Raw genomic sequence first — 19,306 nt, 5'->3', positions numbered from 1 at the left:
GTGGCTGGCTCCTGCCAGGCTCCGTGGACGTGATATGAGGCTTCCGGACCCTGGACTGGGAGCCAAGTGATGCCACCTGCCTGGCAGATCCTAGGATGGCTTCCTTTCTCCCAGCTCCTGGGGCCCACCTGCTCCCTCCCGCTCCTGTTCCAGCTCCTCTTTATTTCTGTCTGGCCTCTCTTACACCACCCTGGCATCTTTTTCCAGGGATCTCCAGGGGCTTCTGTGTAATCACATCCCAAATTTATTGAACATTTACTATGTGCCAAACACTGAGCTATGCACTTGCCCTAATGATCTTTCTTAATCCTCTCAGTAGCTCTGAGCTGGGTGGTTATTACCCTAATTTTATTGGTAGGTAAACATGTGCAGGGAGGGAAGCAACTCGATAGTGTAGTAGCAGAGCTGGGATTTGAACCTGGGCCATCTGTCTCCTGAGTCTACTCCCCTAACCGCTGTGCTCTGCTACATGTTACATCGTCACTGCTAACCCACAGTGAGGAGAGGCATGGGCAGAACTCAGACCTTGGTCTGTGGGGCACCAGAGCCACTCTCCAAACCACGATGCTCTGTGCTGTCCAGACCCCGATAGCCCTCGCTGCCACCTCATCGCTCACTGAACCCACAGCTGCTAGAAGCTTCTTCGGGATCAGATCTGCACCCCAGCCCCCACCCTGCATTCCATGCTGTGTCTGGGATGACACGAGCTTACACACAGGTGCCAGGCAGGCCGTGTGTGTGGGGACAGTGGCACTGGCTTCCAATGGGAGCTCTGGTTGTAGGAGGAGGTATCTGTGAGGGAGGGACATTAGCCCATAAGAAGATCATTATTTTGAATGACAAATGTGTCATTTATTTGTCTATGTGAGCAAGTGTCTGTTGTCACATGGATGAACACAAGAGCTATGGACTGGTGCATTCTGGATTTGTCTGTTTTTATATGCGCATGTGGATGTATGAGGATGTATGAGAGAGAGGGAGCAGGCACATGCGTGTGTCAGCGAGAGTATGTGAATGGGTGGATTTGTGCATTATTGGGTGCACATACTGGATGTGGAGCTATATTGCTGTGCCTGTGATGTGTGTGAGATTGTGGGGTCCCAAAAGAACGAGCATCTCCAGGGCAGAGCCAGCTCTGTCTCCTGATTCTTGACCCTGGAGGACCTGAACTGATGGTTTCCACCTGCACAGGAGCTTCCACATAGCTTTGGATTTGGGGCCCCAGAATGAGTAAAACTGAATGACAAGCAAGAGGCAGGGTCTGCCTTCCCCACCGTTGCTGCTCCTCAAACTGAGGCACCGTGCGTCTTGGGCCCAGTTCAGGGGACCTGTGGGAAATGGAGCCTCAGAGCCGATGTCCCAGCCAGCAAGATAGCCTGTGCCTGGCCAGCCCATCCTTCACCTCTTCACTGAAACACAGTAGCTAAGAAAGAAGGTGCAGAGTCAGGCCGACCGGGTGTACATCCAGTTCCCACAGTTCCTAGTCGTGTGAGCAGCTTCATCTCTCTGAACCTCAGTGACCTTATCTGTAAAATGGGGATGATACCCATTTCACAGTGTTGTTATGAGGATTGAATGAGACAGAATTCAGTGTAAAGTCAGTGCATACAAGTGGTCAGCGAGCAGTGGAGCTGATGGTGAAGAAGGCGAGGAGCAGGAGGATTCACAGAGATCTGTTCAGATTCACATTTTAATCAGTGTCTTTGTAGTCACTGTATCCACCATCCTTTGTACAAGAAATAAAGGGATGATATTGGCCGGAAGCCTGACTTCTCAGTTCTTCTCCAGGCCCCTCTGTCTAATTCTTTGAGAGAGAGGGAGCCTGCAGAATACTGTGCCTCTTCTAGTGGGATGTAGGTTAACCTCTCTCCTGCTTTAAGAAGAGATGGTGGTGAGAGGATTACTGGGACTTCCGGACCCTGGACTGGGAGCCAAGTGGAGGAAATGGGGGCCTGGAGCTCCATTGTCCACTGGGCTGGAGTTAGCAGGTAAGGTGTCCCCACAGGCATCCCAAATGGGGCTGGTGCTGAGGCAGCACTTCCCTACTAGCCAACGGGATATAGGGACTGAGTCCCAGCCTTGGGGAGGGGAGTGCACGCCTGGGCTCCCACCCTGGGAAAGAGTAAGGGGACAGCAGGGCAGTAGTGGAACCTGGTGTGACACCCCAGCAAGGCAGGATGACCTCCCTCTGGACACCACCCTCAGGGTTACCATCCCAGGCTCAGGTCAGGACCTCCTGCCAAGCCAGGTCAGAGCCTCCTCCTCTTACAGCTCCTTTGCTAGGATTCACACCTATGTGCAGCTGGGCAGGGCTGAGGGCCAAACATGGCTGGCCCTGGCCACAAACCTCTGGAAGTCCCAGCCACCAGATCCGGCGTCATTCTGCCCAGCCTAACAGGAAATGGACCCTGCTTAAGTTGTCAGGTGCAAATAGAGAACCTATGTCCTTGTCCTTCTGTGACATGCTGCGTTCACCTGAAAGTGCTGAGGTTATTTCTTTAGTAAGAATTGATCCCACTCCCCAACGCTACTGACCATGGGCCATCCCAGGACATCCCAGCCCCTAGGAAAACATAGGTTTGGATGTGCAAAGGGGGGTTGTGTCTGTAAAAACAATGCATGTTAACCTGGAATGTTCTATGTAAATGTCAACTGTAATTGCTGTTGCTGTTTGATGATGATGATTCATTAATAAGGAAAACAAAGCAACTCAGGTTTGTCTTATCCTAAAAACTAGCAATTCCCAAAGTGTGTTCCACAGAACAATTTAGAAGTTAATAGTTAAGTCTAAGGGGCGGGGGAGGGAGAGGAGAGAGAGGGGAGATTCTGTAGTTCAAGTTTGGGAGCTGCAGTTTTGAGCAGGGTTACATGGGTTTCGGTCCTGCAGAGTCTCTCAGGTAAACTCACTCCTGAATACTGGTTTCTTGATGAGGAGGGGTTTCTGCATTGTTCAAAATTACTGGACCCGCCGAATGTTTCCCTCATGGAATTTATTTCTCAGCCAGGGCGCTATGGACATACTTTGGAAAACATTTCTAGGCTCCATTCTGTAATTACCCTAATTTAGCCCCCAATTGCATATTTAGCTATTGTAAGCTTTGCACTGACAGTATCTTGCAATGTTTCCCCACAGGGCACCGTGGATTCTGCTCTCATTGCTCTGTCTAGACAAGCGGGAGACAGGGGTGCTAGGATGTGGTGGGATAGGGGGCTGAGCAGGGAGCAGCAGGGCTCAGGGCTGGAGAGGTAAAAGGACACTGCCTTGCACCAGGCCAATCAGAGGGGCTGAGGCATGGCACCGCCTCCTAAAACAGGAGAGGGCAATGTCGGAACAGAAAAATGCACTGAGCTTCCCTTGGCGAGTGCCTGGAGGAGGCAGCACGGCCCAGGGCTCCTTGGAGTCCTGCTGTACCCCACAGCGCCACAGGCCACACCCCAGTGGGGGGCTCTGAAGCTGCCCTCTCTGAAGCCTCTCCACCTCAAGGTTGTGCTCCTGAAAGGCAGGGCTAGCTCTCCCCCCTCCCCAGAGAAGTGCCCAGTGTTTTAAGAAGCCCAAGTCACCGATGAAGAGGAGACTCCCCTCTGGGGTAGTGTTGCCCAAATTGGCAAATTAAAATGCAAGATGTCCACTGAATTTCAAATTACAAACCATTTTTAGTATAAGTATACCCCAAATATTGCATGGGATATACTTATGCTAAAAAAAGTATTTGTGTTTCTCTGAAATGCAAAGTTAACTGGGCAACTGGGTCCTCGGATGCTACCTTTTGGGTGTTGCTTCTAAAGTATCAAGGTGAAATCGATCTGTCTTTCTTATATTAATGTTTCTCTCTCCCCATCCCTTCTGCTCTCTCTAAAAGTCAATGCAGGGGAAAATATCCTCCTCCGGTGAGGATTTATAAAGAATCACAGGTGAAGGAGAGGAGGCCATTGGGTGCTGTGATTATGAAGGGTCAAGGGGAATTCCGCACTGACAGCTCCCAGCTAGTTAGGGTCGGGGGAAAGGGGCCCACAAGAGATCTACCTGGGTGTGGGTTGGGCATGCTGTAGTCTGGCAAGGAGAGGAACTGTGCAGGGGGGAAAGCAGTTAGACAAACACAGACCTTGAAGTCTGGGAGGTCAAGGTTACCACTTGACGAGGCCACAGGCAGTGTGGTCAAATGGCTTGATATTCAACCCAAGCCCTGATCCCAACCAGTGGTGCCCCTGGGTCAGAATGAGCCTTGCTGCACCTTATCTCTCTCCCCCTACCCCCGTTCCATATAAAGGGGACAGTCATATTGCCTCTGTCAGGGTAGGATGAAATAGAAGAGTCCAGATGAAGTGCTTTAGTGGAGTGCCTGGCTCATATTAAACACCCCAAAAGTGACTGTTATCATTACTACTACTAGCTGTGTGGCTCTTCAGCTCTCTTAATTTCTTTTTGGTAAAATGGGGTTCATAAATACCAACCCAAAGAGTGGCTATGAAGACTAAAATAAATCCTATTTCAATGGCAAAGAGTCAAGACTAAACACATATAAGCCCTTGCCCGCAGCAACACAGAGTCACCTGTCCCAGGCCAGATGGCAAGGGAAAGCAAATCTCAGTCCTCAGGTGCCAACTGCCTGTCTTCCCCCTGCCACCTTCCTCCTAGTTTTCTCTGTCCAGGACCCTCACCTGTGCAGCCTACTCTCCCCCGAGCCCCTCCCCATCCTTGACCTCCAGCAAAAACAATCTCTCTCTATTATGGGGAGGTGGCAGCGGGGAGGTTCCTGAGATCCAGATTCTACACTGAGATAAATATATGCAGTCAGACTAACTCAGAGTTGCCCGACTATGGCCCATGGGCCTCCTGCCTGTTTTATAGGTCAAGTTTTATTGGGACTTGTGTTGTCTGCAGCTGCTTTCGCACTGTGGTTGAGCCACTGGAAAAGTTGGGTCGCTGGAACAGAGACCATAGGGCCTATGAGACCAAAAGTATTCACTGTCTGGTCTTTTACAGAAAAAGTTTGCCGACCCTGCACTAGTTAATTGCATATATATATAAATTTCATTTAACACATTCCAACAGGGCAGTCTCCTCCTGCCAGGCATTAAATCAAACACTAGATCTATGAAGAACACAATGGCTTGCCTGCCCCTTGGGGAGTGTAGAGATGAAAATAGATACCTAACCAAACAATTAGAAGCAGGTTCAGCTCCTATTTGAAAGGCAGAATGTTGTAAAGTAGTAGATGCGTGAACTGCAATGTTATATGACAAAAGCAGGAACTGAAGTGCAAGGAAAACTCCCAACTTAACTCCCTAAATTGGGTCCCCAAAATCCAATGTAAGACATGGGGTTATGAGATTATAAAATTTTAAAAAATGACCAGAGTGAGCTCTTGTGTAGTTAATGGGCTGGGAGTTCCAGGATTCTGGGAGTGAGTTGTCAATCACATTATTCCCAAATTTACATGTTATCAGAATGTGTTATTGTGGGAATTGACAATTTATGCAGGACACCAGGATCTCAAAGAAGGGTTCACCAAGATAGGGACATTTAAGTGTGGACTTGAAGGATGAGTAGGAGTTTGCCAGGTGGAGAACTAGAGAGGAAAGCAAGGTGTGCTTGCAGAGCCTGTGGTTTGGAATAGCAGTGGTGGAGGGGCAATGATGGAGAAGCAGGAGATGAAACAGAACATGTCAGCAGGAGCCAGAGCACAGAAGGATGGGGCTCTGGGAGCCTAACCTTTGGTTTATCCTGACAGCACTGGGAAAGTTCCCAAGATTTTCTTTTGCTTTCCTTTTTTTGTTATGAATCTTTTAAATCACTATTTATTCTTTTTTTTATTGTTTGAAGTATTACAAATAGTAGTACATATGTCTCCTTTTTTTTTCCCCCCATTGACCTCCCCCGGGCCTCCCCTACCCACCCCCCCAGTACATGCCTTTACCTGCCCCCCCCGCACCCCAGTGTCTTGTATCCATTGGTTATGCTTATATGCATGTGTACAAGTCCTTTGGTTGATCTCTTACAGCCCGTTCCCCCCCCCCAACCTCCCCTGCCTTCCCGCTGTAGTTTGACAGTCTGTTCAATGCTTCTTTGCCTCTGTATCTATTTTTTCCCCATTTTTTTTCCTTTAAAAAATCTTGCCTCTGCAGACTAGAAATAAACATATAATAACACTATTTATTCTTATCCGAATCATGCAGAAGATCAGAGGGCCTGCTTTTGCATGTACCTTGGTGATAGGGAACCCCCCAGGGCTGGGTTCTAGAACACTCCCTCTGGTATCAGTGGGCAATGCATTGGAGGGACAAGGCCAGCAGCAGGGAATTCAGAGTTGGGTGCGGAAGTCCAGGGGAAAGATGACCAGGTTCTTCAAATGAGAAGGGAGGATAGGCAACTATGATTTATGGAGGACAGGGAAGTTCAAGGGAGAGGTTAGCCTTGCCCCCAGCAGCCAAAGCCGTGCAACAAGAAGGCCCTGGAGAGTAAACAGGACACGGCTCAGAGAGAGCCCACTGGGCTAATGGAGTAACTGACGTGGGCAGGTTACCATGAGCTGTTCCCAATCTCGGCTCTTCTCTGTGGTCACCTGGAGGAGCCCAGGCTCTGCCTCTGAAATTCTGATTCGTAGGTTTGGGGACAGAGTCTAGGATAAGTATCCTTACATAACTCCCCAGGTGATCCTGATGCCAGACTGCATATGTGAGCCAAGAGAATGGCTCACAGTGGATAGCTTATGCCCAATGATGGCCAGGGAGAGGCCTGGCAGGACAGGACCCTACAAACTAGCGTCCTGGCATGCAGGACCCATCAATGCAAGGATGGCCTAGTGCAAGTGGAAAGTACATGGACTTGGCATCTAGGCACCACTGTGGAAACTCAGCTGAAACCCCAAAGAGCTGTGCAGCCTTGGGTATATGCCTCAACCTCTCTGGCAATCAATCATGCTTATCTCAACAAGGGGTACTAATGGTGCCTCTCTTAATGGGTTGTTGGGTGGATTAAATAAGACCATTAAGTCATTCAATAAAATTTGTTTAAAATGTATCTTTACTGTAGAAAGTATTACAGATGTCCCCTTTGTTTTTTCCCCACTAACCCCTGCAACGCACATCCGCCCCTCCCAGGTCTTCACCACACTATTGTCTGTGTCCACGGGCTATGCATATATGTGTTGCGTGTAAGTTCCCAGGTTAATAATTTTTTATTGAGGTATTATTATACATCAGGCACTGTTCTAGGAATTAGGGCACTGAAATGAGTAAAATGGACAAAAAATATATCTGTTCTCATGGAGCTTCCATTGTAGCAGGGTGAAAAAAACAGTCAACTATGAATATACCAAAAACATAATATGTCAGATGGGCCGAGTGGAGACAGCAAGTATAGACAATTCTTTGGGGATGGGTATATGTACAAAGCATGTGACAATGAGGATGTGTGATAAATCATGTTCACAAGGCCAAACAGCCAACAGTAAAGGATTGATGAAGATTAGCTAAGGTAGTGTGTGATGCACAAGTGCCTGTCACAATGTAGGTACTCAGAAGAGAGTGTTTTTTGTTCCTTTCTCCCATGACCAATACCCCTCAGTTACACACACACACATGCACACACACACACACCACGCACATATGTATAGCATCATCTCCTCTTTCCATGTTCAGGGTGGTGGCAGATTAAATCCTTCTACCCAAATCCTTCTCCCAGCCATACCACAACTCTGTATCAACTGTATGGTCCTGGAGAGGAAACAAATTACTTTGATGGAGATAAGAAATCAAAACATATGGAGGGTGCTTGTCCAGAGAGCATAAACAACTCTTCATGATAATATAGGAACTAGAGTCTCAAATTAAAAATAAAAGAAGGCAGGATGTAGCTTTTGCCGTTCTCCAACCACAGAGGAGCTTCATTGTCATGCAATCACTGAGAATATTATGTTGATTGGCAAGAGCCTGGCTTTGTAGAAGGGACAAAATTCCCCACTGCTAATCTACAATGGAATTGTTCAGCGCCAGGCACAGCTTTAATAACATTGTTCTGGGCCACGTTGGATGTAAATATCCCACTCTTCATTTTGTAAGCAATCAAAGGGAAGTTTTATAGACGGGAGAGCATGAACGATTATAATATCTGTGCCAAGGAACACAGGGGCAAAATCGAAAAATCAAAGAACACCGAGCCTTAGAAAGGCTCCGCTTTGTGGCTTATCTCCCATCTCCTCTGTCTGTCCGGCAAGTTGAGCATCAAATATATTACAAAAGGCCGCACTTTGAATGTTGTCCTTGACGTTATTAAAAAGCACAGGATTGGCAAATCAGACTGGAGGGGAAAAAAACAGACTATTAAGTCTGGATACTGAGATAATCACCCTTGGTCTTGCCACAGTGCCTAGAATGATAAAGGAAGGAAAGGAACTCTTGCTTATTAAGCACCCACTATGTGCTGGACGCTTTGTCTCTGTCAGAAGTAGTTTTACTCCCAACTAGGAGTGCTGAACAATGGAGCCAGAAAGACCTAGTCACAATCTAGCTCTTCCGTTTTCTAGCTGTGTGGCTTTGGGCAAGTTACTTAAACTCTCCGTGCCTCTGTTTTTCCATCTGTAGAATGAGGATAATAGTGTCCCACAGGATGATTTTGATCTTTATGTAATCTGCACAATAGCCCTGTTATAGGTTGAACTGTGCCCCAACCAAAATATGTTGAAGTCCTAACCCTCAGGACCTATGAATGTGACCTCATTTGGAAATAGGGTCTTTCCAGATGAGGAAGTTAATATGATCCAACATAACTGGTGCCCTTATAAAAAAGTAAAATTTGGACACAGAGACATCGAGGGAGAATGCCATGTGATGATGAAGGATTGGATGGTGCATTCCCAGCCAAGAAAAACACCGGGAGCTAAGAAGACACAAGGAAGGGTTGGTTTCCCTACAAGTTTCAGAGAGATCATGGCCCTGCTGACACCTTGATTTTGGACTTCTAGCCTTCATAACTGTGAGACAATAAGCACCTATTGTTTTATGCCAGCCAATTTGTGGTACTTTGTTACAGCAACCCTAGCAAACTGATACACCCCTGCCATGGGAATAAAAAGTATCCTCGCCCGGTCAGCGTGGCTCAGTGGTTGAGCTTTGACCCGTGAACCAGGAGATCACGGTTCGATTCCCGGTCAGGGCACGTGCCCAGGTTGTGGGCTTGATCCCTGGTAGGGGCATACAGGAGGCAGCTGATCAGTGATTCTCTCTCATCATTGATGTTTCTATCTCTCTCTCTCCCTCTCCCTTCCTCTCTGAAATCAGTAAAAATATTTTTTAAAAAGTATCCTCATTTTTATATGAAGAACTGAAGCTCAGAGAGGTAAAGTTTATGTCTCCAGATCACTCACTTATAGGTGGTCGAGCTGAGATTTGAATCTGAGCCACTCGGAGCCCATCTGCCCTCTCTGATCACTATGTGGCCTCTCTGGAGCAGAGCTCAAGAAGAAAAGGGCAGTGAAGTTAGAACGAGCCCCATCATCACAACCAAGTCCTGGTGGAGGCACCTGGCTGGAGTGGTCTGATTATGAACAGTTCATTAAGTAAAGAGCAATGAGTGTTTGAGAGTGACTTTTTAAAAAGAATCGACTTTTATTTATAGTGATGTTCCAGTCCTTAATTTTGAAGGAAGAAAGCCCAAAGCAGAAGCAGGCTCATTAAAAATTTGACATTAGTAATTTAATTAAATTGGCTCTTTGTGTCCCGTTGCTAAAAATGAACGGTTAGTTCTACACCAGTTCTCAGCCCATTCCCCCTGGTTGGCTCCCTCCCCTCACCTTAGCTTGCTTTCTTCTCCAAATATTTACCTGACCAGCCCCTCCCACCCCCAACACACACACACACACACACACACACACACACACACACACACACACCACAGTCACTGCCTCTGCTGCAAGCCAGTAACATGGGATTATGGGAAATGCCATATAAGCCAGTAGGAGGATCATGGGAAACACCATGGAAGCCAATAGGAGGATCATGGGTAATGCCAAGCAAGCCAGCAGCATGGAATCATGGGAAACATTAAGGAAGCCAGCAGCCAATTATGGGAAATGCCAAGGAAACCAGCAGTGTGGGATTATGGGAAATGTTAAGCTAATGAACAGGCTGATGGAGGTAAATTCTTTTGTCTAGGTCATCTCACTTGTCAGAAGTAGAGAATGGGCAAGGAAGAGCTCTTTCTTCCTGAAGATAACTCACAAAAACATAGGCCTCTTGAGGGTGGGGACCCGCATTGTCTAATTCACTACTCCAAGCATAGTAGACCCATAGTAAATTTTGGTTGCATGAAGGCATTAATATAAGAATGAATAACTCCCCCAAACAACTAGTTAATGAATACACAAGTATGTCCCTACAAGTGGCAAACACTGTGGTAGACTCCCAGGATACCCCAGGGACTAGACCAGGCACCTGCCCTTGTGGCATTATAGCCCAGGGGAATAATAACATCTGCCATTTTTTGAGCATCTGTCACGTGCTGGGCATGGTGCCAGGCATGTGTCCTTTATTATCAGTAACCTTCTCAGCCACTAGATAATTACTATCCTCCTTTCTCAGTTGAGGAACTAGAGCTCAGAGAAGTCACATGGCTCAAGACGGTGACAGCACCTGGTTTCAGACACAGACCAAGCTGGTTTCAGTCTGATCTGTCCCTCTACACCTGAGCTGTCCTCCTGGAAGGAGAGGAGAAGGAGGAGGGAAAGCTCTCTGCAGGTTCTGAGTCCATCAGGGCTGGCAGAGGGGGTCCCGCCAGGTGTTTCTGGCAACATGGGCAGGAGGAGGGTACTGCAAGGGCCTGGAGGCCCTCTAGGATCCTGGCTGGCCACCTCCACATCATCTCCACCTCATCATTGCTCCCATTCTGCCTCTCACCCCAGGCTCCCAAGCTTCTAGGCTACCTCTAGCCTCAAGACCTTTGCACATGACATTTCTCCCCCTGGCACCCTCTTTGGCATAAGCTAGTAATTCTTACTAATCTCAGAGTTCAACATGGGTGGCACCTCTTCCAGGAAGCTGTTTCTGACCTACCTACACTGGGTTTGGTCCCCTACCTGGTCCCTATCCCATCATAACACAACATACCATTTTCCACCCACACCTTCCACTAAACTGGGAGCGGAGATTCACTTATGTTGCATTTACTGTGTACCAGACTCTGTCCCATGCCTTAACTCATTTAATTCTCACAACAACCCCATGAGGGAGGAAGGTACTATTGTGATCACCGTCTTACAAATGAGGAAACTGGGCACAGAGAAATTGAGAGACTTGCTCAAGTTCCCATAGGTAATAAGCCGTCAGGCAGGGATGCAAGCCCAAGCACTGCGGCTCTCGAGTCCATACTCAACACCACCCTGCTCTTCAGCCTCAGCAAATCATTGCCAGGGGAATTAGTGGAGAGTACTTAGATGGGAGTCTGGATGTGACTGTGATCCCTCATCCCAGCCCTCTGGGGTCATCCTGGAATGCTGGGAGCGTGACCTTCTGTGCATAGGCAGCTCCACTTCCGGGGGGAAAGCCAGAGAGGGTAGGGGGAGTTGGGTCAAGGTGAATGGCGACTCAGACACAGAGGAGCTGCACGCTCCCTCCCTCCTGATTGGGGGGTCACGATGCTCTCGCACCCTCACCAAGACTGCTTCCTCTGGATAATAAGAGCACTTCCCAGCTGGTGGTGCCTTTGTCTGAGGTCGCACAGTGTACAGTGTGTTCTCCAGCTCCATTTTCTCAGTCGGGTCAGATCAAAACTCAAAGCTCTTGTCTTCCCACCTCACTGCCTATGCCAGCACTAATGACTCCTTCAGCTCCCCAATCTCCTGGGCCAGTGCACCTCCCTGGCTGTGAGGACAGACACACATGAAAGAAAGCACATTGGGTTTAATGAGCAGCTACTCCATGCCGAGCTCCGTGTCCCTTCCATGGTGTTTCTGAGAAGGAGTGTGGAGCCTGAAATCAGGGCAGCCAAATCCAGGAGATTAAAGTGCTTCCTAGGGCATCTAGAGTGATGGGATGGACGTCATCCACACCCAGGCCTGTGCAGGACAAAAGGCAGGAAGCCCGGACGGTCTGTTCTAAGTCACAGGTGTGGCTCCTTAGCATGACCTTTGAGAGTATTGTGGGACCAGGCGGCCTTGAGAGGGCCAACCCCTTCCCACAGGGGAAAGGAGACGGGCGGGTCATGCCCAGGGAGGTGCTGCTCTGAAGCACAGTGTCAGGCTCGAGCCCCGCTCACGGCCGTGTGTCTCCCTCTCTCACAGTGCTCCCGAGTCACACGTGTGGAAACCCTGGGCGGCTGCCCAACGGCATCCAGCAGGGCTCCACCTTCAACCTGGGCGACAAGGTCCGCTACAGCTGCAACCCCGGCTTCTTCCTGGAGGGCCACGCCGTCCTCACCTGCCACGCGGGCTCCGAGAGCAGTGCCACGTGGGACTTCCCCCTGCCCTCCTGCAGAGGTAGGTTCCAGGCTGGGTCCTGTGGGAGAGAATGCTGGAGCTTTCAGTGGAACCCAGTCTCCAGGGGGGGAAGCTCTAACATCCACTTCAACAAGGGCCTGGGGTCCTCACTCTGGGAGCCCATGCCTGGGGGACCCCAGGTATTCTAGGCTCTTCTCCCCCTCACCGGATGTCCTAGCCCTCAGGTGTGCACTCTCTCACTTTCTTTCCCCTATATCCGTGGTCGGCAAACTGTGGCTTGCGAGCCACATGCGGCTCTTTGGCCCCTTGAGTGTGGCTCTTCCACAAAATACCACGGCCTGGGCGAGTCTATTTTGAAGAAGTGGCGTTAGAAGAAGTTTAAGTTTAAAAAATTTGGCTCTCAAAAGAAATTTCAATCGTACTGTTGATATTCGGCTCTGTTGACAAACTCATTTGGCTCTAATGAGTTTCCCCACCACTGCCCTATATCAACAGTCTGCCCTTACCCCCTCCCTCCTGTCTCAGAAGAAACATGGTTTCTCTCCCCATCACAGACCACCTCCTCATGTGCGTGGATCTCTCTCCCAGCTGCTTTCCTTCTGACCTCATTCTGGCAATTAGTTTTTCTCTTTCCTATAAATCCAACCCCTCCTCCTATTTAATGGTGTCCTCTTCTCCATCTACAAATATGCTCAAAATGTCTCTACTCCAACAGTCATCCCCCAAAAAAATCCCACCTCCCTTCAATGCTACATCCTCCTCAGCCCCCAGCTAGGGTGACAGGATTGCCCTGGTTTCCCCAGGACTTTGTCAATTTCAGCTCTTATTTGTATCTTATCTGATGATAAAAATAACATGTGATTACTCTAGCTGGTTGTTCAGTGGTTAGAGTGTCGGCCAGCAGACTGAAGGGTTGATTCCAGTCAGAGGCAGGTACTTCAGTTGCAGGCTCGAACCCTGGTGCCAGTCAGGACACGTGTGGGAGGCAACCAATCGATGTATCTCTCTCACATGGATGTTTCTCTGTCTCTCCCCCTTCCTTCCACTCTCTCTAAAAATCAATGGAAAAAATATCTTCAGGTGAGGATTAACAACAGCAAAAAAATAATAACACATGATCAGTTTTGAATAATCTTAGAAAATAACAGAAAAGAATAAAGGAGAAACAAAATGTATCTGTTTTAACCACGATTTTCATGTCTTTCCTTCCCATTTTCTCTCAGTACATATACTATGAATAGGTACATAATTAATGCAGGTACATGGTTTTTTATGCACCTTTTAAAATATGGTAGCGCACCGTTGGGCCACGAAGCTTCCCTGAACTACCAGAAACGCTAGCATCGTGAACGCTCTGTGCAGCCTGGCCCTCTCCCCACCTCCCATTCACTGCTCTGCAGGCCGACCTCTGTCCCCGGCATTCTGCATCTTGTTGCCAAATCAGATGGGAATTGTGCTGGCCCTTATATTCTTTGACCTCTCTACAGCCTTTGCACTATTGACCACTCTTTTCTTCTTGCAATTCTCATCTTTAAATTCTGTGGATCCCAGAGACACAGATACAGGTCTGGGAAGATTATTTGAAGGAGTTGAGAAATAATTGAAACAAGGAGCTCTCCTTAGGTTCAGATTTTACCTTTCTCTTAGAGGAAGATATTCTGTAATTACTCCCACCGTGTGCACACACCCTTTCCACAGTCTATACCGAGATGGAAAATATATGGTACATACATCTCTTTCTGCTCTTCCTGCTCTGATGGTGGGCAAGACTAATTGATTAGGGCACCCTTTCTGCTTGAGTCCAGACACTGCTGTGCATTCCTTTCCAACAGGCAAGCCACAGCCAATCAACATGGTTTGACTTGATGGGTGCACTTGACTCCACGTTTGTTTGGCCCTCCTCAACCAACACTATTAGCCTCAGCCACCCTGGCCTTCTTGGTGGAGCCTGAGGCAACTGGAATCTCTTGTCCTGCCTTCCTAAGTCCCTTGCTCTCAGGCCCTGTTTCTCATGTGGGCCATGCCTCTTTAGTCACATGATCTGCATCAGGACGGACCGGATCAGTTACGGAATTTGTATGGCCAAACCGATCAGGCCCCTACATACAGGTGTATGGCCCTGAGTGTCTAACCCCGGCCTGCAGCTGCTGTATCCACCCTTCTTAGAGTATCCATGTACCCCCGCCCCCGCACCCCACTCAGAGGATGTCAGGTTAACAGACTGACCTTCCTTCCACGGAGGGGTGACAGAACTTTGACATGATAATAGAAATCATGATAGTAAACAAATACTGATGCTGTGAGACAGAAACCAACAATCTCTCCCGTTTTACAGCACCATAAACGTCAGACACTGTTGATCAATATGGAAACTGAAAACAAATGTAGCGCAAGTATCAGAGGCGGAGGGGCTATCTGCCTGCCCTGGGAAGTGGAATTCACACCAACATCCCATCCCAATGTGGTGCAAACCACCATCCCTCTCAGAATCTTCCGGAAGCGGTGTCAGCTTTAGCTTCTTCTCAACCTTGAACTCAATGCCATGCCTCACTCCCTGGGTTCTGCCTTGCCAACTTAGGTCAGGATCTTGGCCCACTTTTGTGACACCACCTCCCAAATAAAACAAAAATGAAAATAAACAAAAGAACTAATAAAGGTGTTTCATAAAGTACAGCCTTATTGAAGGTTTGTGGCAACGCAGGCAGTTTGCCTCACAGCCAGGCAAATGGCTTAGAATGAAAGTCTGGGCAGCCTGGACTCTCCCCATCTTTTGGTCCCTTCTCCCTGGAAGCTTCTCCCTGGCTCTGTCTCCTCAGGCTCCCGCTTCCCCTGTGGGGTGCTTATACCTCCTCCTTCTCCAGCCTCCTCCATGCTGCAGCCTCTGGACCTCGGCTCCATTTCGGGGCCACTGTTGGCTGCTCAGGCCCAGGAGCCCGGTTGCACCTTGGCTTTGCCATCTCCCTCCAGGCTGGTGTTTCCCTTCCCCACCCATGCTAGGCTAGGGTGGTCTTTTCCTGCATGAGGAGGCTTTCACCTGAAAGAGACTCTAAGGATGGCTGTTAAAGTAGCTTTTTTGTTAACTCACCAGTGAAAGACAAGTGATGAGGGCCGTAATCCGGTCATTCCTGATGCAGATCATGTGACTAAAGAGGCATGGCCCACATGAGAAACAGGGCCTGAGAGCAAGGGACTTAGGAAGGCAGGACAAGAGATTCCAGTTGCCTCAGGCTCCACCAAGAAGGCCAGGGTGGCTGAGGCCAATAGTGTTGGTTGAGGAGGGCCAGACAAACGTGGAATCAAGTGCACCCATCAAGTCAACCCATGCTGATTGGCTGTGGCTTGCCTGTTGGAAAGGAATGCACAGCAGTGTTTGGACTCAAGCAGAAAGGGTGCCCTAATCATCAATTAGTCTTGTCTGCCTCTAGGAGGTCTTCTTCGCAGATGGACTCAGGACCCACAATCTGCACCTGCAGGCCTGGGGAGCCAGGACTAGCCTTTCATTGGGAGGCGTGGGCTGGGGTGACACTGCTCCCTAGCTCACATCACAGCAGTAATTTGTGGGCATGGGGCACCTTTTCATGACGCGACTTTCCCCCAAGCCTCCCCTGATTTTCATTTGGCCTCAGACGATGGCAATTCTTCTTAAATATGTAGCTTCTTCCCTACAAATGTCTTGCCTCTCTTGGAATTGCTCAGCCACTGCATGGCTTCTAATTGTTGTTTGATTTCTACCTCCTGCCCTGTGTCCTGAGCTTCAGGCCCACATGGGGACCAAACACTACTAAACCCTTCCCAGAGTGAGCCTCAAATGGGGCATATCTAAAACCTAACGTTCTCTGTTTCCCCAAACCTACCCTTCTGGCTGCCTTCCCCAGCTCAGGGAAGAGTGTCACCATCTAAGGTGGTCCCGCCAGACACCCCAGAGGTACCTTACACTCTTCCCCTTGGCTCCCTGTATCATCGGTCACCATGTCCTGGTGAATCTCCCTCTGCACCGGCCTCTCCTCCCGGCCTCCGCCACTATTCAGAGGGCCCTGGCTTGGGACGGCCCAGGCCCTCTCATCTCTCACCTTCTCACTGCAAAGGGTCCATCACTGGGCAGCTGTCCCCCAGCCCCTACCACACACACCCCAACCCATTCTCCATGGCCGAGCGACCTTTCTAAGACACAGATCTGACAGGACCACTCATTGCTTAGAATCCTGCCAGTGGGTCTTCATCACTGACAGGGTCAGGTTCACATTCCTCAGCCTGGAGCATGAGGCCCTTCCCGCCAACCTTCCTGCGTCCTCTCTGAGCATCTTCAGCCATAGCAGAGATTGCTCCATCTGGAACTCACCAGGAAAGCCAGCCCAGGATGCAAATCTTGCTTTTAGAGGGGCTGAGGTGTGGCTCTCCCAGCGCCTCCGCCCACCCCGTGCTTCAGGCCCATTCCTCTGTTCTAATTCGCCACAAGTTTCAAGAATAGCCTGAGAAGCACCTGCCTCAATCATGTCAGCGATTTCCCAAAAGTGGTTTTGTAAACTGCCCTTCCTTAGGAGGCCAAGCTAAACAAGAGCTGAGGGTGCTCACTGTGGGCTGCGCTGTGCCAGGAGCCGTGGTCATGCCAGAGTTAGCAGGTTCACACTCAGGCAGGATTAAAGCCTTGTGGTCTTCCTTCCTCTCATGTGGAACTCTCAAGGGCTGGCATCTGTGAGTGGATAACCCTCATCCACTGGACAGTCGTCCCTAAATATTTGCTGAATGAACGGATGGCTGGATGAGTCAACTTCACCACCAGGATTATGCAGGATCATCCAAAAGCAAATGACTAGCCTGGGTTAGCCCACCTGCCCAGCAGCTCCGAGTAATGCAAAGTCTTTGTATCCAAGGCTTCAAGGAGCAGGAGGGAGGACTATGTACCTCTGCTTGGTACAGGAAGTGCCATGTGCCCGGCTGAATGGTTGTCTTGGCCTGGGGACACAGCTCAGACTAAGAGGGAAGAGAGACCAGCTGGGCTCGGGGCGGGGGGAGGGGGGGGCAGAGCAGGTGTGAGGCTGACCTCCAAGGAGGCCCGTCCCCAGGTCCAAGGAGCCTTGGTTCAGCAGGCAGAGGGAAGGAGACAGCTGGGACCACCCTCTGTTGTGTCACTGCACCTTTTCAAAGGCAGAGGTCCCAGGGAGGCATTGAGCTCTGTGGAACCCCTTTGATCCACAAGAAGGAATACCATGTGGATTTCAGCAACCAGCCTCTTGACTTGTGAGGGGTATTGGCCCTGGATCAAAGAAGACTGCATGGGGAAGGAACAGGGTTCAGATGTGCTGGGGCTGAGAGGCAGGTGGTGGAAAGAAAGCTGGAGCAAGAACGCTTGGCCTCTGAGGTTCAAGCCAAACACTGCAGGCTGCCACCAGACCTGGGGAAATAAGCATTTGGTCTGCAGAAGCTTGGGCTGCAAGTGCTGAGCTGCATTCCAAATGTCATGGCCCCAGGGAGGGAACCTGCGGAATGTGAAACAGAAGCAGTGTGTCTGGCCTGGAAGAGCAGGCAGTCAGACAGGCCAAGTTCAACCCTGGCTATGCCGGCTCCGAGCTGGGGTTGCCGGTGTGTTGCTGAAACCTCTCTGCATTTTAAAGTGGGGACATGAGTTCTGGCCTTATAAGGGTGATTGCATACTCATTCATTCACTCAGGATTCAGTGACATCTTATTGAGTGCCCACTATGTACAGGAAATAATAGGATTGAGTACTATCTGCAGTTTCAGGCATCCACTGGGGGTCTTGAAACGTTATTCCCCACGGAAAACGGGGACACTGTATCTATGGAAGAAGCCTGATGGTGGCAGAAATAGTGATGCTCTTTCCCAGCCAGCATAGCTCAGTGGTTGAGCATCGACCTATGAAACAGGAAGTCACAGTTGAATTGGCAGTGGGAGCACATGCCCACGTTGCGGCCTTGATCCCCAATGTGGGACATGCAGGAGGCAGCCGATGGATGATTCTCTCTTATCATTTATGTTTCTATCTCCCTTTCTTTTCTTCTCTGAAATCAGTAAGAGTATTTTTTTTAAAGAAACAGTGATGCTCTCAAGCAATTTCTTAATTTTAAGAAGGGGAGTCCTTGATAGAACCATGAATAAAGGGTCAGAATCCAGAGCCCCCAAAAGAGGGGACTGATGAGGTTGAGCAGGTCATTGGGGCCCCAGGAGGGACACCGAGCTACACAGTACAAGGAAAGGGGGAGCACGGTGGCTTTGGGGCCCCTTGCCCTGGCTCAGTCTGTCTTGCACTTGAGTTGTCAGGTGGTGGCTTCTTACAGATCCCCAGGGCCTAATGGGATTTTATTTCCTCAGGGGCTGAGTAGCCTTGAGGAGGGAGGATGTGGATGGAAGCCCAGTGCTGAGGACCCAAAGCTTGCAAGGATCCAGGAATGAGTGCTAGAGTGGAATATGGGGGGGCGGAATAGGATGCAGGTTCCTCCATCCCTACCTGAAATTTGTGAGTCATTAGAGAGTCCACAGATGTCAAAGGGGGCGGAGAGATAGTTGTCTAAAATTATGGTTAATTGAAGAAATTTCAGTGAAATAAAGTCGATCGTAAATAAAGTCATAAACTTGGAAAGGAAACTATCAGCTTAACACACCTGTACCCTAGAATACACATGACTTAATGGCAGTGCAGAATGCCCATTGCCAGAGAAGGAGGAAGTGTAAATTAATACTTTAGGACTGTGGTGTCAGCTGAAGGTTATATTTTATGACTCCGAAGTTGTAACCATGAAATATGAGGCCTTATTTAAAGTGTGAGAACATCTCCAAACAACTTTTACAACATCTTCAATCAACACAGGACAGAGCGGGAACAGGGGTGTCAGAGGAGCGCGGCAGCAAGGATGACTC

The 19,306-nt window shown here is 49.2% G+C and overlaps 1 protein-coding gene across 4 annotated transcripts in view; it reads left to right on the top strand.

Annotated features, from left to right (window-relative positions):
- Nucleotides 1–19,306, top strand: part of CSMD2 (CUB and Sushi multiple domains 2) — a gene marked incomplete at its 5' end in the record, with an annotated part of 547,039 nt that overhangs the window by 171,984 nt on the left and 355,749 nt on the right. For all 4 annotated transcript variants that reach the window (XM_080658115.1, XM_080658114.1, XM_080658113.1 and 1 more), the window contains one exon: nucleotides 12,276–12,470. In XM_080658115.1, coding sequence (XP_080514241.1) covers nucleotides 12,276–12,470 — 195 coding nt within the window. The remainder of the gene's footprint in view (nucleotides 1–12,275; nucleotides 12,471–19,306) is intronic.

This window comes from Plecotus auritus (genome assembly GCF_963455305.1).
Source record: "Plecotus auritus genome assembly, chromosome: 2".
NCBI classification, from domain to species: domain Eukaryota; kingdom Metazoa; phylum Chordata; class Mammalia; order Chiroptera; family Vespertilionidae; genus Plecotus; species Plecotus auritus.
The sequence above is the reverse complement of the archived record's forward strand: the minus strand, read 5'-3'. Positions and strand labels throughout refer to the sequence as shown.